We start from the raw sequence: 22,522 nt of genomic DNA on the forward strand, positions 1-22,522 counted from the left end.
GTTTCCAGAACTAATTAAAAGGAAACAACTCTCCTTATTATTTCTGAAAGTTTTCCCGCCGGAAATTACCCCAAAATGGTCACTGCGATTCCGTCCACAGCAAACCCTAACCCCAAAGCAGCCAAGAATGTGTACCACATCGGAGGAGTTCCGGTCGAGTTTCCATACAAGCCATACGGAACACAGCTTGCCTTCATGGGTAGGGTCATCTCCACTCTCGATCGGGCACAGAGGGAAGGCCATTGCCACGCGCTCCTCGAATCTCCTACTGGAACTGGTAAATCTCTTTCTCTTCTTTGCTCCACGCTTTCTTGGCAGCAAAGTTGTAAGCTCAAGTATCAGAATGAGTCGAAACCCGACCCCCAAGCTATGGCTGATCCTCTGGCTCATGGCGGTGGATTTGTTCCCGATTATGAACCTTCAAGTAAGAAAATCCTGAATTCGTAAATTCTTTTAAATTACTTTCTCTTTTCGTTATTTTGTCTTTGATATATATATATATATATGTATATATGTATATATGTGTGTGTGTAATGTATATAAGGTGGGATAGAATCAGAAGAGTCAGGACCTGCAGAGTCTCCTGCAAATAAAAAGAACAAGAAGAAAAAGGCACCAACCATTTATTACACATCGTAAGCTCTACACATGAGCATATTCATTTCAATAATATATTTGCTGTTAGATTCACTAGTATTTTGTTTTTTTTTTTTGCTTGAAAAGGAGGACACATTCACAAATTTCTCAAGTGATCCGAGAATACAAGAAAACTGGTTACCGAGTGCCAATGGCTGTTTTGGTAAGCTCTTTGCTTTTTTCTATTATTTAATCTTACTTTAAGATATATTTCTAAAAATTTGCGGAGAAAGAAAAAATGCATAGAAGAGGTCGACTAACTGATGCTCACAATCAGATTTATATACCCTACAGCTAACCAAGAACATATTTGCCCAAATTTACACTTGGCTTATAGTGGGAAAAATAAATGATAAAAAACTACTTAATTGTGCTGAACGTTTGCTTAATTATCTAATGGTTATTAGTTGTGCATGTACTCTTTAGTATCTTGATTATTGTAGTTATTGATGATGCAGGCATCACGAAAGCATTACTGCACTAATCCGTATATGCGTGGAAAGGATAATCTTGATGAAGAATGGTATCCTTTTTACACTCAAAATTTCATTATTTCTTTTATTATCTCCCTTCTCTAATGTTTGGTATGCTAATTTGAATTTTCAGCAAGCTGCTTTTGGGAAATGGAGGCACAGGATGCCCGGAATTTCTGTGAGTTTTTTTTTTTCTTTTGCTTGTTAGTTCTAATTGTCTTATTTATATAATTAGTAAGCATAAACAATTAGTTTATCTTGTAAACAGGAATGAGAAAAAAGTACAATTCCATCCATCCCTTCAAAAAGGAGGTTGTCATGAGGCTCATGACATTGAAGATCTTGTCAAAGTTGGGCAGGTTGTGAAAGGTTTGCCTTTAGTCTCCATTCACTCTGTTTCTCTAGATAGTTTTAAATCCATCACATCCACGTACTTTTGCTATAATTTTCATCTTTTATTTCCTAGGTTGCTCCTATTATGCAGCACGTGCCATGGCAGATTCCGCAGAGTTGGTTTTTTGTCCGTATAATTACATTATCAATCCGGTTATTCGAGGTGCAATGGACGTAGATATCAAAGGAGCCATTTTAGTTCTTGACGAGGCTCAGTATGTTTACACAACTTCATCTGTTTTCATTTTTAATTTAAAACTGTGTATTTTTTTATATTTTTTTTTGGGAAAAAGTTTGTGGGGTAAAAAATATAACAAATTGAGTCCAAGTATTTTTATATATATTTTACATCAATTTTGGTAGTTAAAGTTGTTTCCATTTATATGGCACAAAAATTTATAATTTAATTTTATCACTAACATGTGAAGCTGTTTTAAAATTAAAATAGACTTCAATATCTTTTTGGAAGGTTTTCAATTTAATACATTAATTTCCTTTTACTGCGAGAATCAAAGTGAGGGATCAATGGATCATGTTCTGAGAACTTATATTCATATAAAACATTGTACATGTGCACACAAAGCTATTGTATGCATAGAAGATTTTATTTGAAGAGATTTCTTTTCCTTCCAAAATTATGTTATCAAAATTTCTTTCACTTGTTTACAGCAATATGGAGGATATTGCTCGTGATGCTGGTAGTGTGGATATTGACGAAGAAGCTTTGCATAGTAAGTTACTAGATACTGATTCTGCTTTTCAGTTATGAAGTTTATGATTCTTACATAGTCACTCTACTTCTATAAAGAATTGAAGGCAGAATTGGGAGACCTCTGCCAAGCTAATGCCTTGGTGTACCAACCTTTGTATGAAATGACACAGGTATTGTTCCACAGATTTTAAGCACTATTATCTTCTGTAAAGTATTTATATATCATTAACTGATGCAAATAAGGCGTAGGACCTCTTAAGTTGGATCGGCCACAAGAAAGATACATTGGAAAAGCGTGAATTTCAACATTATTTCTCCTGGTTAGTTGTAGATTTTCAACCATCATTACTTGGTTCTATATAATATATTCTGATTATATACAGTCAATTCATGGTACTATTGTTTATTGTTATTAGAAATGATCATGGGCATCCCCTTTCTTGAAGTTGAATTGCTCTCAAGGCATTAGTTCTTTTTAAATATTTAAAGCCTTATTTTCAGAAGTAATAATTAAGCTCTCTCTGTCACACACACACACACACACACACACACACACACACACACACACACACACACACACACAAACATATACATTCATATTGATGTCAATCTATATGAAACTGGGTATGTAGTCTTTAATTATCTTGAACTCACGAACTGTTTGCTCTCCAAGCTGCAAAACACAATTGTGTGCAAATATGTAATAGTGAATGTCTTGTTTGATTACTTGAATTGTCGTGGGTTGGTTTCTTTTTCTGTTTTGCAATTTCATGTATAAGTTCAAGTTTCCCTTTATTCTTGTAAGCATCTAAATAATACCAATAGTTTTTTTTGGGTGTCTGCCAGCCTTCCTATGTCGCCGACTCATCTATTTTTTTTTTTCTCTAAATGACATATATCCTGAAGACAGAAGTGCTATTTTACTACTATGAGATATTTTAGTGGGAAAATTGTAACAATTGTATTCTCAATACTTCCCTTTCCTTTTCATTTTTTTTTCTCTGCTGGCTGGAATCTGCGGTCATTATGTGCAATAGTTGGACTGGTGACAAGGCAATGAGAGAGCTCCAAGAAGCTAATATTTCTCAACAATCTTTTCCAACCTTGCTTGAATTTGCCACAAAGGTATTTTTAGTATAGAATTTCTAGATATACTTTTTCTTTTCAGTTGCATGGTGTCAACTTCTATATTTTGTTGCAGGCAATTAGAGACGCAACAGATACAAAAAGCGATATAGAACATTTATCTGGCATGTCTGTGATTACTTTAGAAGGTAAAAAGGGTCTTATTTCAATCTGTTCAGTGACCTTATTTTTCTTTGATGTTCCAATCTAATTTATATAATTTCTTATGCCATACATACAGGATTGTTCTCTTCTTTGACTTATTTTTTCTCAAGATCCGGGTCTCATATGTCTGATTTTCAACTTGCCTTACAAAAATATGTGAAAAGAGATGCTGGTAAGCAATCAATAAAGTTTTTTTTGGGTCACGTAATGCTATATATAATTGAGTTATTCTAGTTATTTCTTTCGCTTTCCATTATTGTGTTAATCCTGGGTTTAACCCATGTCAATGAATTTTTGGTAAGACCTTTTTTCAAGTTTTAGAATTCCTATCATAGTATGTTTACTGTAGACAATAGACATTGGGGTTTAATCTTCTCTCTCTAGTTTTCCATTTAATTTAGTAGTAAGTGCAAGTAGGCGATTAATTAATGATCGTAAAAGTTTCAACTGCATTATGTTTATATCTTTGTTGTTTCACTCATTAATTTTAAACTGTTTGTTAAATCTTCAATGGGATAATTGTCTTGCTGGTGTTTCTTAGGGAAAGCTTTGGGTGACTGGACATATACATTAAGTTTATGGTGCTTGAATCCAGCTGTTGTTTTCAGAGACATTACTGATCTTTCTTTATCCGTCATCTTGACATCAGGGTAAGTATAGCATGCTGATTTGTTAAGGCTACTAGTTGAGCATCCAACTTTGTTGTTGTTGTTGTTGTTTTTTTATTATTTCCTTCATTTTGCCTTGTATCTTTTGTGTTTAGGACACTGTCACCAATGAATTCATTTTCATCTGAGCTTGGACTTCAGTTTGGAGCTAGTCTAGAAGCTTCACATGTAGTTAATATTGAATCACAGGTACACTGTTTATAGTTTCTTTGTTTACATTGTTTACGTATTTGAATGTTCTACTTACACAAGTACTCTATTGCTTAGGTTTGGTCTGCTATAATAGCTAGTGGTCCAAGTAAATTCCCATTGAATGCAAGTTATAAAACTGCAGATGGATGTGTTTTCCAGGTATTTCTTCAGTTTTCTTTTGCTAAATAGTTGGATCATTTCTTCCCTGTATTAAATTTTGTACAATATTTTGAAGGATGAACTTGGTAAATCCTTAGAGGAAATTTTTAAAGTGGTGCCGGGCGGCTGTCTTGTGTTTTTCCCGAGTTATAAGCTTTTGGAGAAGCTACGTAAGCGTTGGTGTGAAACGGGCCAATGGTCTCAATTAAATGCAAAAAAGACTCTCTTTATGGGTAATGTTTTTCTCCACACTAATGTTAAATCATGCAGGAGACTGTTCCTTTGAGAAGTTTTCATTAAGGAATTTTAAAAAGTGCTAGCCTAAATGAGTGTTGGATATGTGCTTTTTGTAAAAGGGATATAATTCAGTTTCAACTTTATTTATCACGATTATAGGATTTTAATTCATCACAATTATTTATGCCAAACTTGCTTTTGCATTGCGGTAACCTAATCTAGCTTAGCTGGACTGCGTATTGGTTGTGCAGAGCCAAGAGGAGGAAGCCAAGAGGATTTTGAGTCTGTCTTGAAAGGTTACTATGATGCAATTCATGGTGCATCTAAACCTATTTCTGGGAGAAAGAAAAGACCTAAGAAATTGGATTCTAAAAGCTTCAGTGCAATCCGGAGTGCAGACAATGCTAATAGGGAAGGAGCTGCTCTCTTGGCAGTGTGCCGCGGAAAGGTCTATATATTTTATCCTATAATCTTTAGACAGTTAAAAAAAAACATGCATATGCCCCTCCTGTTTAGTGTTTAATGAACTATGATGCAGTCAACATAGTCTCAAACATGTCTTTTTAGGTGAAATGTGTGTCCATATAAAATAATTGGTAAAACAGGGGAACAAAGTACATAAAAAATTATTCACCTGTAGGTCAAAATTCTGACTCACTAAATTGGAGTTCCACAGCCTCCCTCGCCAGAAAAGTGGAGAAAGGGGGAAAAACAAATGAGAATAAATTGGAAATGGCGTACATTTTTTATTGGAAAATTAAGATCTAATGTGTGTACATTTTCTCAAGTGCTTTGACATTGGTGCAGGTTTCAGAAGGAATTGATTTCTCAGATGACAATGCTCGAGCTGTTGTATCCTTGTTTTTTTTTTTTTCTTTTGCATTCTCTTATGTAGCTGTTAGTTATGCTTTTGGGTTAGGAGTTCAATAATGCTTTTGACAGAAGCCTAGTATTGATAATAGCAAACCAATTTTAGTGTTGATCTCATTTGCAAAATGCAGTGGAATTTTTTGGCAATTCAAAGTATAGAGTGATAAAATGGGATTTTTGTCATTCATTGAAACCAGTTGGTATTGATGCTGTTTGGTCATTTAATTATACTTATAAATGTATGAATTTCAATTAGAACTGCCTATTTTGGGAGTTAAATAATATGATCTGAGATTAAGTAATTAACTTAACTAATCTTTAGATAATTGTGGGCATTCCATTTCCTAACATGTAAGGTTTTTCTTTTTCTCGTCTTTTTTGGAAAGATTATGCAAAAATACATTTGCTGATTGTCATCATTTTTTGTCAGAAATGATATTCAAGTTGGGCTAAAAATGAAATATAATGATGCATATAAATCATCCAAGAACCTTTTGAGTGGTAGTGACTGGTACAGCCACCAAGCATTCAGAGCTTTAAATCAAGCAGCAGGTACACCAAACTATCATAGCATTAACAGAAGCTTGCAGCAATGTGATTTTTTTGGTGTGTGAAATGGCTGCTGAGTTTGTGATGCTAATTATCTATCTTGTTTTTTCTTTCTTTCTTTTGTTTAGGACGTTGTATCCGCCACCGATTTGATTATGGTGCCATTATCTTCTTAGGTAAATGTATCGAACCTGACAATATTTTTTTTTGAATAATTGAGAGTTCCTCTTGACAAGTTTCTCCATTCTAGAATATTATTATTGGGGTGTCTGTGGGATATTATTAATGAGAAACGTAGGTAGTTACTTCTGAAAAGGTCAATCGACTCCTTGGGCCATACATTTATGAATAAACAACTTCTGGGAAAATTTACCAGCTGCATATTCAAGTTCAGAATGTCTTTTCAACTTAATGCTGTCACTTTTATCTAGCTATACCCTACTAAATGTCTAAACATTTTTCTTTGAGATTTTGCACTTTGGAATCTTGACGTTGTTTGAATTATGTATGCTTCACATCTTTTATTCATCAAGTAATTCTTTCACTATGTGTAAATAGATGAACGTTATCAGAGAGAAAGGAATACAGCATCCATGTCAAAATGGCTGAGGAAATCTTTCAGAGAGTATGACAATTTTGGTTCGTCTTTGGAAGGATTAAGATCCTTTTTTGGTGATGCCAAGGTGGATACATGTTCCCATTTTTAGCCTTATTATAACTTTGTTTCCCTTTTCTTTTCCAAATGGATGAGAATGTTTTAACTGATTTGCTTCTTTGCAGGAACGAGTGAGCAAGAGTATGGTCAATGTTTCAGAGAATTCTGATACTGGTTTGGAAAATATGCCTTCTGCAGTTCAAAGTAAAGGCTCTACAAGGAAGCAAGATCAGAAATCAGATAAATTTGATCACTTTGAACAGAGAAAGACTAATTTGACGAAGTATAGTACTTTTTTTCACTCTCTGAAGTCTAAGGATGATGTCAAACCTCAGGTATCTGCACAAATGAATGAAGATGCTGACAACAACCTGCAAGTTGTTGATCTCTCTAGTCCTCAGAAAGAGTCGAGGTAAGTTTGTATGTCTCGTAGTGTTTAGGCATTGGACCTAATGATGGGGGTATTTCAATTTGGACAAAAAAGTTCAAACTTCAAATTGGTTTGACGACATTCTATTGAAAGGGGCTTTGATGGTTAAGCATTTTATAATCTTTCTATTGGGAGAGACGTTTTTACAAAACTATTTGAATTCAGTAAACTGTTATAGCTTATACTAAAAATTGAGAGCTAAATTGCAGGCACCCTATAGTTTTGTCCATGGAATTTTCTCATGATGATCAAGAATTATCAATTGTCAAGGAAACCCCATGTTTGGATGGAAGTACTATTACACAAAGTCCGTGGTCATTTTCCAAGTACGAGACTTCAGCTTCAACCATATATTATGACTCATCTGGTAATCAAGGTCAATTATCTTCTCATCCCTCTTCCTTGACTAATCATAGCAAACACTCTTCGAAATCCAAGTGTTTCACTATAAATACACCTCAGAAGAACACTAATATGAGCACAAGCAGCACAATGCTGGAAATGGAATCATCTCGCAATTTGAGTGTCAATTCTTGCTGTATGAAACGAAGAAAGTCCATTTGCTCTTCACCTGTGATTTGCCTCATTGAAGAAGAGTGTGATGCTTTTGATGCTAATCCTTCTGATAGTACAACTACCTTTAATCAAAGTTCTATAGCCAATGGAGATGCAATTCGAAGAATTGATTTTACTGTTGAGACTCCCAATTCAATAGAAGGAAAGTCCGAGTCAAGTGTTCCCCAACTGCTTACTATGAATAGTTCTACTGCAACTTCTGAACTCATAGTAATGAACAAGAGACTGCTCGTTTATTGCTCACACTGCAAAAATCCTTTGGGTCTTCCTGAGAATCATCAACAAGTCACCTGCTGTTTAACTTTATTGTCCAAAATTCAGTTGGAATCTCTTCACAGAAAGACAATGAAAATTGAGTCTGCAAGTAAATCAAAAGGCGTACATGTTCTTGTAACGGATGCTTCGTCAGTTCATCAACAACTCTGCAACAGTAATATTGAAGGTGATTCCGAGCAGCAGGGTATATGGTGTGAAAGAGATGGATGTGTATTCAAAGCCATCTTCTGCCCCTTGTGTGGTACGGACAACAATTCCATTGGTGTACAGGTCCTGGCAACAAATGCATCTAATCTTCATCTACTTAACAAGGTAGGCCTTTCATAAAAATGCCTACTTAGGCATCTCTTTACTAAAAGTTGCTTTCTGTTATAAGCATGCTGTAGACCCAATATTTGGTTCTGCATTATAAAAATAAATGAATAATAAACATGGAAATAAAATTGTTTAGCACATAGTTTTGTTCAAATATATTTTACCCCTTACAATAATGAAAGAGAACTATGTCATAAATGAGAGCATACTTCTATCATTGAGAAGGTGAGGACTCTCTAAGCAATTAGGAGCAATAGAGCTATGGGAAAATATGAGCTCTTTGAATTTGGTGCGATTTTCCCAGCTAATTTGTTTACTCGGTGGTACGATTCTTCCAGGTGTTGCTTTATGTTGATCAGTTAGAAATTAAAACCTTTGAAGCATCCATGCACAAGGATTCAAATGCCAAGGTAAATTATTTGTATGGTGGTTCGTGAATTTATGGAGGCATGAGGAATGATTTCATGGTTAAATTTTTCATATAATTAATTTTGTAGGATGCGTTGCCCATTAGAGGCTCGAGCATAGATAAAGGTGCAACTCAGAACTCTTCTTTCGACAAATTTGCATATATTCCCGACTCATCAGAAGGATGGAGAACCACCAGATCCAAGGTTAGAAGTTAATTAAACATGTATATGAAACTCTTTTGTAGAGTGGTACAGTACTGTAGTGCTGTTGTTTGTTTCATTCATGTAATTAGTTTTTGACACGCGAAGTGTTTTGGTGCAGTTAAAACTTCCAAAGAAAAGGACACCTGTTAATGCAGATGAGGATGATTCATGATAGCTTTAGCTTAAATGTGTGCAAATGTAACAATTTGTAGTGTATATATATAGAGAGAGAGAAAGAGAGCATGTGGCTCGATTGGCAAGATATTGGCTTTATTGCATCCTTGCTTAGTCAGCAAGCAACTGTTCTCTGTTTCATTCTTGCTTACTAGTTAGCAATCAGCACCATTATTTTGATGGTGTTTGTACATTAATAATCTAATAATTGAGTTTCAGTTATTGTGTTGAAAATGAATGATCAACACTGTTCATTAATTTTATAAGAAAAGCAAGATATACTATTTCCTTTTTATATTATGTGTATATATTCATATATATTATATTATAGCACAACTAAATTAAAGTGGAGTTTGGTTATAAAATAAAAATGGAATAGGAATGGGAATAGTAATAAGAATAGAAATAGATGGAACGAAATTTCTATTCTTTTGTTTGGTAAAGACTATGAAATTAATAATTGAATAAGAATTGTGATGTTTGGTATATTATGAAATGAAATGAAATTTTTATTATTTTGACTAAAATATTTTTCACTCTTTTAAAATAATTTTTGTTTTATAAAATTACTATTATGGTACAAATAAAAAATGATATATATTTATGTATCACTCTTAAATTATATTTTTAGATCTAATTATCAAATAATAAAATTATATATAAATATTTAAGTATCAATATAAATGCTATTCATATAATTTAATCATCACACATTGTCTATTTATATAGTTATAATAATAGTGTTGTTTTGCTATAATTTTGTACAAAAAGATATATTAAACATATTATTGTAATATTAAATATTAATTGTAGATATATGTTTTAAAATAACAAAGTTATCCATATAATTATAACCTTAATCATTTATATAAGAGAAGGTAGATAGGGCAAAATAATTTTTAGTTGGCATGAAATGAGTTTTCGAGTCATTTTATTTAGGAAAAGTAATTCCCTAATTTACATGAATTATAATTCCTATTGGAATGAGTTTTCCAATAACAAACCAAACACTTGAATGATTGTGGGAAAATTACTGCTAGTGGTACAAAATCAAAACAATGAAATTCTATATTGGGTTGTCTGCCCTAAATAAAATCTATTTCAATATAATCGGATTTACTAATTAATATAGAATTAGAAATTGCTTTTATGTTACATGGCTCACATGTTTATGCTTAATGTATAAATTTTATTAAGTTTAGAACACATATATATTTGTTCATGATTATAGTGTCGTCAGCACAGTGAAATATAATCATGATTATATGTTCAAAAGTTTAATTCCCATGATTTGTCACTTCACGGGATTTAGACTGACATGATAATCGGCGATAATGTATACTTACACCTTAGATAAGTGTTATGTCCTTTCCAGGCCATTGACAAAGTTTACCAGTATCGGATGTATGGAGTATACATTGGAAGAGACCGATATTGATCTTGGATAAGATATCATAAACTTACCGTTATATCTTTCTAAGTCAATATCAATGGTTGATCTTAGGTCCATGGATCTTAATCCTGATATGGTTAGGATTACTAATAACTATTAATTAATTTTATGTAATTTGTTAATAAGTAAAGATCTTTTAGCAATTATTCTTTTTAACTTAAATAATTCAAATAATTGCAATAAAACTCCTTATAATTTAAAGTTATTATACACATAACTTTAATTAATAAAAAATAGTATGAATGACCTCTAATTATAAGTAATTTTGCACTCAATCTTATTTTACATTCAATTTATTTATTTATTTTTTCTTTTAAAAAATGAAAAATTAAGTAAAAAAAATATAATAAAAATTAATGATTGTTAACTATTTTCGCTCCTCGTCGAAATCATCTTCATCAATCTAAAGATTGTAAAAAAAATTATCAAAGTAGATTACCAATTAATTGAAATTGTTGCTTTTTTTTTTCACAAATAAGCATAACAGTAGGAAAATAGCAAGCAAATTATTAAAGAGTAATTTGCGGCATAAATACCTAAGTTTTATGCCGAGTAGCAGATAAATACCTAAGTCCTATTTTTGGCGGTAAAAATACCTTCTGTTAGAGTCCTGGAACTTCCGTAGGTACCTGAACGTTAAGTGCCAGGTCAGGATCCATGTGCCACTCGTTAATTGGTCCATGTCATTAATTTTTTTATTTATTATTTAAATAATTATTTAAATGTTTAAAAATTATAAAAATTAATAAAAAAAACTAAATATAATTGATTTTTATTTTTTAACATTTATTTCTTTTCCATTTGTTTTTCTTTGAGTTAGAAAATAAACTCAAATGAGAAATTGAAACACGGGAAAGAACAAAACCCAGAACCTCAAATAGTCTTCTCCATCGTGTTCTTCATCTCCCTCACCATCGTCTTCAACCAAAAATCTAAAAAAAAATTATCATCCAAAACCATTCACCCAATTAAAGCTCATAAACATTCTCACTAAAAGAAAACTGATCTAACAAATCCAACAAACAAAACTCTACTCAAATATCCCAAAACTGAAAAGAAAAAAAACCCAATAAATTTCTCCCACAAAAATCCTCATCTATCATATCTTGAAAAAGAAAATAAAAAAGGTAAAAAAAAAAAATATCTAAAAGCCTTGTGCGATCGAGAAAGAGAGGGACTGAGAGAGTGGAGAGAACTCAAGCAATTGTCAAGCGATGTCGTCCTCTTGTGCGATTGCTCTGTCCTGGTCAAACTAATGTACTGCATCAAGCGTCTCCGTCCTCAACGGACCATCGAGGAACCCCTAGTTCGCACCCCTTGTTCCCAGTAGACAGAGAAGACGACGACGATGACCTCCTCGTTCGCACCCCTGGTTCGCAGGTCGACGACGATGACCTCCTGGTTCGCAGGTCGACGACGATGACCTCCTGGTTCGAAGACGATGAGGAACCCCTGGCTTGAATCGCAAAAGAGAAGGAGGGACGGGATTTTCTCAGATTTTCTAGGTTTGTATTTTTTAATTTTTTTTTTTTTTGGTGAATTCTAGGTTTGTATTTAATTTATGTTTATGTTTATGCAAAATGGGGAAAATAAATTAGGGCTTTTGATAGAGAAATGGGATAGAGATGTAGACAAGATTACACTGGTTTTATGTGTTAGTTTTAGACAAGAAGAAGAATGGCAGGATGAAGAAGAGGACGATGAAAGGGATGACCCTTCAATTTTCTTTTGGGTTTATGTGTTAGTTTTAGGTTTTGGGTTTTAATTAATAATTTATTTTATTTTAATTTAATTAAAATATAAATATTAAATATTTATTATTTTATTTTGATTTTAAATTATTTTTGTTTTATTTTTAATTTTTAAATTAATTTTTTAAATAAAATATATAAATTAAATGACGTGGACTAATCACTGAATAACACGTGGATACTAACCTGGCACATAACGGCCAGGTACCTACGGAAGTTCCACACTAGTGACGGAAGGTATTTTTACCGCCAAAAATAAGACTTAAGTATTTATCTGCTACTCGGCATAAAACTTAGGTATTTATGCTGCAAATTACTCATTATTAAAAACTAAGGAGAAATCTAACTGTAGCTGGTTGAATAAAGAAATAGGTTTGTGGCGGAGATGTAGGAGATTGTATTGAAGTGGAAAATCGGGACAAACTGAAACCCTAATTTTTATTTTTTTTTTAATAAAGGAAGATGGGTCAAGCGGTTGTTGCAAAATAAAATTAGATGTAATTTTTAAAAATTAATTAAGTATTCAAAAATTTATTTTAGAAGGGGTGGAACTCTAAATTTTGTAAAAAAAAAAAAGAATTTTATTGTAATTATTATAGTTAAATGATTTAAATATTAAAAATATTATAATAGGGACTTAAATATATATAAAAAATTATTTATAAATATTAATTGCTAAAAATGATTTTATTAAATATTTAAATTAAAATTAATTATTTTAGAACAATTGTTAATTATGATTAATTTAATTCTAAGAAATGATTTTTTACATATTGATAATTTGTTATTACAGGTTAAAAGAAAATGTAACTATCATTTGTTAGATAAATTAACAATTAACCCAAGATCTATTTGTTTATAACATAGAACACAATAATAAGATATAATAATTAGGTATGTGTACCTGATTGATCCATAGCAATTATCTCTGATTGATCCACAGCAGTTACTCCAATTTGATAGTGCAATACTATCAACTAAGTCTTCCTCCCTAGATCTCTAAATCAGAAGCAGTTTATTTTCTCTGATTATCAAAAGGTATACAATTGTGATGAGACAATATGTATTTATAGAGTTAGGGAGGGGACTTAGCTACAAAACCCTAGTTGGGCTGGGCCTGCTCATCAAAGGCTTCAGTCAACTAGAAAAGCCCACACTTCTGCTTCACCTAGACTTTACTCACAGATGCTAAGCCCATTAACAATTGATCACCAACAACATGGGCTAATACAGCAAAGAACTATCCAATCAACCCAAGTTTTAATAAAACCAATAAAATTTAATGTAAGCCCAAATAAAAGTCTAACATTCTCCCACTTGGGCTACATTGATTTTAATACATATATATTATATATCAAAATAATTTTGTTTGAAAACGACTTATGGGTTGAACAACAAGAAAACATTTGTGGCCACTTTAAAAACTGATAGTTCTCTGATAGCATCTCAACATACCGGTCCAATTTAACCTTTGATAATGAACTATGACAGTCATATTGTTTTTAGCTCAACAAAAGACATTCATAATCACAAATACCAAAGTATTAAATCGACATGGTCAATAAGTTTAGTAGTGTGGTAAGGAATTATGTTCAACATGTGATCAATTTAAAATAACATAATATCCTTATCAGTCCTCAATTTCACTGATACCGTGATGCTTAATAAATAAGCCAGTGAAATTAAACATACACCACTTAAAATAAGTAAGTGTCACTAAACTTGCTTAAATAATTAAGCCAACAACATATCATTGTCAATAAGCAAATAAATTTAATAGACAATGATCACAACAATATGAACCACATGCTTTCAATTCAATCATTCTCGAGAATATAACAAAACATAATTGAAAACATATCCATTCAATAATAAAAAATATTGAAACATAAAATGTAGTTCATAACTTTATTCAGAAAATTATAAATAATAATTTCTAAAAACAAACAGAAAACAAAACTCCCACTAACCCAAAAGATCAAAAGATTCTAAAATGCCCATATTAACAACATGTTTATTAAACAGCACGGCACTTAACCCTTTGGTTAGAGGATCAGCTAACATCGACTCGGTCTTGCAATTTTCAATGACAATGTCTCCTTTCTTGACCAAGTCTCTGACAGTGAGATACTTTATTTCCATGTGTTTAGAAGCACTACTAATCTTGTTATTCTTTGAAAAGAAAACAGCAGCATTATTATCACAATAGATTAGCATAGGTGTGGAAATAGAATCAACCACTCGTATCTCCGAAATAAAATTCTTCAGCCACAAAGCTTGCAAAGATGCCCCATAACATGCAACAAACTCAGCATACATAGTAGATGATGTGATCAAAGTCTGTTTGACACTCTTCCAAGAAATAGCGGCACTCGCCAAGGTGAAAATATAGCCAGAAGTTGACTTTAAATCATCTTCACAACCACCAAAATCTGAATCTGAATAACCAACAACTCGAAGATTGTCAACCTGCTTATACACAAGCATAAAACTCTTCGTTCTTGGCAAATATCTCAAAACTTTCTTGGCTGCAACCCAATGATCGAGGCCAGGATCAGATAAATATCTCCCAAGAACATTGACTACGAAAGCTATGTCAGGTCGAGTGCAAACCTGAGCATACATCAAACTCCCTACTACACTTGCATAAGGGATGTTCTTCATTGCTCCTCTTTCCAAGTCGTTCTTAGGACATTGCTGCTTAGTGAACTTGTCCCCTTTCAGAATAGGAACAGAACCGGCTTTACACAAATCCATGTTGAACCTTTTGAGCACACGATTAATGTAAGCTTCTTGAGATAAGCCAAGAACTTTTCGATTCCTGTCACGATGGATCTCAATCCCCAAAACATAGGATGCCTCTCCAAGATCTTTCATATCAAAATTGGAAGACAGAAAATTTTTGGTCTCATTTAGTAGTGACAAATCACTGCTGGCAAGTAAAATGTCATCTACATAAAGAACAAGAAAAATATAACGACTCCCACTGATCTTCATATAAATACACTGATCAAACTTGTTCTCTACGAAACCAAACGATGTCACAACCTTGTCAAACTTCAAGTACCACTGGCGAGATGCCTGTTTGAGACCATAAATGGATCGTTTCAACTTGCAAACCAAGTGTTCTTTTCCATTCTCCTTGTAGCCTTCAGGTTGAGACATATAGACTTCCTCATTCAATTCTCCATTCAGAAAAGCAGTTTTAACATCCATTTGATGCAACTCTAAATCAAAATGCGCAACTAAGGCCATAATAATTCTGAATGAATCTTTAGTGGAAACAGGTGAGAAAGTTTCAGTGTAATCAATACCTTCTCTTTGAGTAAAGCCTTTAGCCACCAAACGCGCTTTAAACCTTTCAATCTGTCCCTCTTTATCCCTTTTAGCCTTTAAAATCCACTTACAACCTATTGGTTTAAAACCATCAGGTAATAAAACTAGCTCCCATACACCATTTTTCTTCATGGAGTCGATCTCATCATCCGTAGCTGCTAACCATTTTGAAGATTGTGGACTATTAAGTGCTTCACTAAAAGTGACAGGATCCACAAAATGATCAATATCATATTCTCCTTCTCCAAGATAAACAAAATTATCATGACACTTTGTTGACTTCTTTTGTCTCTGAGATCTTCTTAGAGGAGGTACTTCTGGAATAACTTCTCTTTGTTGATCATTGTTTTGAATAACATCTTCCAAAACTGGAATTTCTTCAATAACCGGATTCTCATTAACAATAGGAGCTTCATCATTAATAGGCCCTTCATCAATAATAGGACCTTCATCATCTTCGATATCGGGAGCAATATATTCATCAACAATGGGAGCATTACCAACTGGAGTAGGATGGAGACTACTATTATCATCTCTTGAAAATGACATAGGAATACAAATTCCTTTAGATGACTCCCCCATTTCAAGAGATGTTGAAGGAATTTTTTCAGCAACATCAAATTCCGAAATTTAGCGATGCGAGATTCAACAATTCGCGTACCACGAGTGGGACAGTAAAAGCGATAGCCTTTTGAGCGCATTGGATAACCAATGAAATAACAGCGATTTGTTCTCGGATCTAATTTTTTCAAATTAGGATCATAAATCTTTACTTCAGCTGGACAACCCCATACACGAAGATGATTAAGACTAGGCTTCCGCCCAGTCCATAACTCAAAAGGGGTCTTGGGAACAGATTTACTGGGAACACGATTTAAAATATAAGTTGCAGTCATAAGTGCTTCACCCCATAAAAACTACGGAAGATTTGTTCTACTCATCATACTTCTAACCATATCCATGAGAGTGCGATTTCTCCTTTCAGCAACGCCATTTTGCTCAGGTGAACCAGGCATAGTGTATTGAGCAACTATACCATTTTCTTGTAAGTACTCCGCAAAAAGCCCCATGTGTTGTCCAGATTCTGTATAACGACCATAATATTCTCCTCCACGATCAGAATGAACAACTTTGATGACTCTTCCTAATTGTTTCTCAACCTCATTTCGAAAAATTTTGAGTTTATCAAGGGCGTCAGATTTTTCTTTAATTAAATAGGTGAATCCATAACGAGAAAAATCATCGATAAAAGTGATAAAATACTTGTTTACGCACAACGTGGTGGAATAAGGACCACCGATGTCCGTGTGGATAATTTCCAATAAAGATTGATCGCGGTTTGCAGTCTTCTTTCTTGTTTTAGTCAGTTTTCTACGAGTACAATCAACACAAGTATCCCAATCAGAAGCATCAAGAGGAGGAAGTATTTCAGATTTAATTAAACGATCAACCCTTTCTCTGGAAATATGACCCAATCTTTTGTGCCATAACAATAAGGATGTTTCCTTAATATGAGGTCTTTTACCCACAGTATTCACAACATTAAAAGAGGAATCTAAAGGAGCCAATGACAACTTGTAAAGACCATCCGAATAAAAGCAATTTCCAATAATTCGAGAGTCAAGCATAATGTCAACATTATCATTTGCAAAATGAAAAGAATATCCTTGTTTAACCAAAAGCGGAAGCGAAACTAAATTCCTTTTAAAAGTAGGAACATAAAAAGTATTGTTCAGAATAATCTTATCACGAGACTGTAATTCAAGAATAAATGTTCCAACATAGATAACGTCAACTCCAACATCATTGCCAACTTTAAGCTTGGACTCCCTCTCACTTGGCTTCCTAAGATCCCTTAGCCCCTGTAAGGAAGCAGAAACATGAATGTAGCACCACCGTCTAACCACCAAGAATCAATAGGAACATCAACTAGATTAGATTCAAAACAAACACATTCCAATGGATTACCTGATTGTGCTTGCTTCTTTTCTAACCAAGTCTTAAATTTGTGACGGTTGTTCTCCGATGCCCCAATTTTTCACAAAAGTAACACTTCACATTAGAGTATTTGGACTTTCCATTGTTATTCTTCTCGTTTATTCGATGCTCCTTACCATTACCATTCGTTTTGTAGCACCATCATTTTTATTCTTGAATTTTCCTTTTCCTTTGTTGGGCTTGAGGTGAGAAACATAGTTAGCAGATTCATTCTTCTCCCTTTTAAGCTTGCTTTCTTCAGCTACACACTGAGAAATTAGGTCGCTGATAGTCCATGTTTGATTGTAAGTGTTGTAGAAATTTTGTCTTGATTAGGTGAAAGAGGCGGGAAGAGCATGAAGAGCTCGATGAATAATGAAAGAGTCAGGAAGAGGAATATTATGATTTTTTAACTTGGACTGAACATTCACCAATTTCAGAATAAAATCACGCACTCCTTTTAATTCATCATACTTAATGGTTGTCATTTCATCCATAAGATGTCCAGCTTCAGCGTTTTCACCAGTGTCGTATAATTTTTCTACAGCATTGAAAAACTCTTTGGCATTTGTAGTGTCTGGCAAACCACTCAATAGATGTTCAGGAATGGATCTTTTCATAGTAAGAAGACTGAGACGACTTGACTTTTCCCATTGTGCATGATGAGTTCTCTCGGCAGCTGTACTGGAGTCAGTAAGTTCAGCAGGTTTTTCTTCTCGTAGGCACAAGTCCATATCCATTATGCCTAAAGTAAATTCCACATCTCGTTTCCATGTCTTGTAGTTGGAAGCATTCAAAATATGGATGGAAGCATTATTGTTGTTCACAGAAAAGGAGACTGAAAAAATTCAAAAATTAAAACTTGAATAAGCAATATGAGCAATGTATTAGAAAATATTGTAGAATCAACTGGTCATTATAAACTCCCCTTTGGGGTGAGAATATAACACACACATGATCTACCTTCATGAAGTTAACAACAAAGAAAAAATACATATCATTTAAGAATTTTATTACCTTTGGGCAAATAAATTTCTTAAAAATATGTATTAATTCAAGCAAAAAATAATAATAAATTTATATATTTAAATTATTACCTTTGGGCAAATAATTAAAATATATACATTTAATATTAACTCACTTCATGGAATGTGAACTAATATATGTAAATACTACCTTTGGGCAAGTAATTACACATATAGTCAACCAAAAATATAATATTTTATTCAACATGTGAAATTTGGTGATAAAACAATCATTGAAAATTAATAATTTTCAACCAAATTTCCAAAAGAGATATATAATTGCTTTTATTATATTGATAAGCAAAAAATAAAGTGTCCACCATAACACATTATTTTTGTATCAAACAATCAAGTTTTATAACTTTAGAACAACAAATAATTAAAAGATGTGAATATAAGAAAATTGGTGGAGACTACATAGTCAAAACAAATTAAATAAGAGAGTGACTATGTTTTATGGAACGAGAAGAAACTCAAAATTTTTTCTATGATTTATGGATTTTGAAAAATCATCAAAAATTATTTTTAATAATTTTTTAACTGCATAATTATCATTAAAATAATAATAATTATTAAACGGAATCAAAAAATTAATTAAAAATCATAGAAAAATCAGAAATTAAATTCTAATAACGCTGAAAAAAAAATCGTCGAAAACGGACCTCCCAGCCGGCCCCACGCGCCCCCACGCGCCGCCTGCGCGAGTGGGCTTCGCGGCTGGGACCTTCATCTTCTTTCTGGGCGGGTTCCAGTCGGGTCACGCGACCCGTTTCGGCCCAGTCGGGTCTGGTCGTGTTTTCCGGCCAAAAACTCGACGAAAACACCGGAATTTGGATGGGTTTTGCTCGGGATTGAATTTCTAATTGATCTATGCTACTAATTTCGGGTATTAAAGACTAAAAGAACAATAGATCTAAAGAAAAGTGATACAAAAAATAAAGAGCATAAAAAAAAAATTGATTTGGAATATCAATCTTAATTACCATACAAAATTAATCATTTAAGAACATTCATAAACAATTAATAATGAGATATCTATAATCAATTTTAGATTAAAAACCATAAAATCAAAATACACAATTATAATTTCACATTATAATCATATAAACCCTAAAACTTTAAAATTAAAATTCTCTTAATATAGACTATGAATTCAAACACATAATATATCAATTGAAAGAGAATTTAAAGATCAATAAAATCCCTAAAGTTTTAAGATTTATCAACAAAAAATTGCACATAAAATAATAACGAAATTGATGTGAAATTATGGATAATTAACATATACAAATTAATTATACTAATTATAGGTTCTAAATCATATACAATAGGCGCTCTGATACCACATGTTAGATAAATTAACAATTAACCCAAGATCTATTTGTATATAACATAGAACACAATAATAAGATATAATAATTAGGTATGTGTACCTGATTGATCCATAGCAATTATCTCTGATTGATCCACAGCAGTTACTCCAATTTGATAGTGCAATACTATCAACTAAGTCTTCCTCCCTAGATCTCTAAATCAGAAGCAGTTTATTTTCTCTGATTATCAAAAGGTATACAATTGTGATGAGACAATATGTATTTATAGAGTTAGGAAGGGGACTTAGCTACAAAACCCTAGTTGGGCTGGGCCTGCTCATCAAAGGCTTCAGTCAACTAGAAAAGCCCACACTTCTGCTTCACCTAGACTTTACTCACAGATGCTAAGCCCATTAACAATTGATCACCAACAACATGGGCTAATACAGCAAAGAACTATCCAATCAACCCAAGTTTTAATAAAACCAATAAAATTTAATGTAAGCCCAAATAAAAGTCTAACATCATTGTTATAATAAAAATGTAACTATTAAGGTGGCGTTTGGTAACACTTTTTTAATCAGTTTTCTGTTTTTAAAAGTAGAAAAGTGATTTTTTTTTTCGAAAACATGTTCTATAAAACTGTTTTTACTTTTCAATTTTATAATTAGAAATCAAAATTTTAAAAACAAAAAAAATTACTTTCAATATTTTTTTAAACAGTTTTTTTTTCTTAGTCAATCTTTTGGATTACGACCAGACCCGGACCCAAATCCCCTCCCCACGGCCCGACTTTTAACTTGAACCCGAATCCAACCCCGGACCTATACCCGACTTAAATAAAATCAAAAAATAAAAATAAAAATGAATTTTACAGAACACACTTTTGTTTTCTGTTTTTAAAATTGAAAAACAAAAGTGGTTACAGAACGTATTTTTGTTTTTCAAAAACAAAAATTTTACTTTCATTTTGTGATTAAAAAATTAAAAAACAAAAGTGTTACCAAACGGCACCTAAGTAATCATCATTATAGTAATATTTAGTTGCTACTAGCCAAAGGGTATTCCCTTTGGCTAGTTCTAGTAATTTTATTGGAGATCTAGTCGTTTAGTTTTGGTGTTTGATTGATTTTGATAAGCTTGATAATTTTCTAATTATTAATTTTTTTCTGGTTTTCTGATGTTTTTTCAGGTGAAATTTCAGTGTTGCAGGCTGAAACTTTAGTCCTGTTAGTTGGACTTAACGAATTAGGAGCGTTGTTTGAAGTTGTTATAGCTTTATTGTCTAAATTTCCGGGGGCAGTATTGTCCCATGTGGCTCGCTCTAAGATTTTAGCGGCTCATGGCTTGGCAAAGCATGCTCTGCGGTTAGACGATGACCTATCATGGTTCGAGGAGGTTTCAGCGCCGGAGGTGGACGTCTGCGTCGTAAATTCATAAGTGATTCCAATCACTTTGTCAAAAAAAAAAAAAAAGTATTATTGTAATTTAGTTAAAAAGTTATATGATAATTAGATAGTTAAGCAAATTAGAATTATTCCATTTTAAATTAATATTGTGTCATATATTAGTTCTTATTAGGAAATGCATAATAAATTTTTATTCCTACACTTAATACTCTATTTATTCTTTCCCACCATTCTTATGCTCGTATGTATATAAGAATTATTAACTGATTTCTTTTTCAAAATTTTATAGATCTATTATTTTGCACAAATAATTATTTTATTTATTGATTTTTTTTTTCAATAAATAAAACATATGATGAATCATTATTTAAATTAATTATGCATAAATCATTAATCTAAAATTTAGAGCAAACATATAAATCATCCATAGTGATTCACATAATTATGTGAATATATATATATATATCTATTCTATATAAAGTGTGCCTATATAACCGAATTCTTGGTTTATGAGAAATTTGTGGGAGACTTTTTATTTATATTAAAAATAAAATGATTTATTATTAAAAATAAAATAATTTAGGAGAAATTCATGGGTCACTTTTTATTTATATTAAAAATAAAATAATTTATTATTAAAAATAAATAGTTTATGAGAAATTCATGGGTCACTTTTTATTTATATATAATAAAATAAATAAATAAATCCCATTAAATCTAAAAAAAATAGGATTGGGTTTTTGTTGTTGTACATTTATGATTTTTCTCTTCTTCTTCTCTTCTTCTCTTCTAGAATTACCATTTTCCTATAAAAACACTCACTAAAAGAAAAAGTTATATTTTAGCACATACAGTATAACTAAGAAGTCATAAAATTTATAATTTTGTCTTCTGTTAAATAAAAATAATAGCAACTTGAAGTATTATTATAATTATGCTGCTTTGTACATGCTGCGACAAAAAGGAATGTCAATCTTATTAATTTCTCCATGTTCTAGCTATTAATGCAAACCAGAAAAAGAAAAACATTTACTAAAAC

At 32.4% G+C, this 22,522-nt stretch overlaps 1 protein-coding gene across 2 annotated transcripts; it reads left to right on the plus strand.

Annotated features, from left to right (window-relative positions):
• LOC115703420 (uncharacterized) lies at positions 1-9,514 on the plus strand. 2 transcript variants are annotated; one of them, XM_030630779.2, is made up of 28 exons: positions 1-424; positions 545-635; positions 724-799; positions 1,095-1,159; positions 1,243-1,287; positions 1,378-1,478; positions 1,576-1,717; positions 2,172-2,233; positions 2,311-2,384; positions 2,464-2,534; positions 3,252-3,339; positions 3,416-3,488; positions 3,581-3,676; positions 4,046-4,154; positions 4,268-4,361; positions 4,440-4,523; positions 4,600-4,756; positions 5,012-5,208; positions 5,568-5,612; positions 5,953-5,981; positions 6,061-6,182; positions 6,308-6,355; positions 6,738-6,862; positions 6,960-7,246; positions 7,474-8,428; positions 8,770-8,841; positions 8,929-9,045; positions 9,164-9,514. In XM_030630779.2, the coding sequence occupies exons 1-28, from the start codon at positions 76-78 to the stop codon at positions 9,215-9,217; spliced, it is 3,828 nt and encodes a 1,275-aa protein (XP_030486639.2). In that variant the 5' UTR covers positions 1-75; the 3' UTR covers positions 9,218-9,514. The 2 variants fall into 2 exon arrangements, with proteins under 2 accessions (XP_030486639.2, XP_060961284.1); XM_061105301.1 differs by lacking the exons at positions 1-424; positions 545-635; positions 724-799; positions 1,095-1,159; positions 1,243-1,287 and having other exon boundaries at positions 1,385-1,468.
• The last annotated feature ends 13,008 nt before the right edge of the window (positions 9,515-22,522 follow it).

Source organism: Cannabis sativa, chromosome X (genome assembly GCF_029168945.1).
Source record: "Cannabis sativa cultivar Pink pepper isolate KNU-18-1 chromosome X, ASM2916894v1, whole genome shotgun sequence".
In the NCBI taxonomy this organism is placed as follows: Eukaryota; Viridiplantae; Streptophyta; class Magnoliopsida; order Rosales; family Cannabaceae; genus Cannabis; species Cannabis sativa.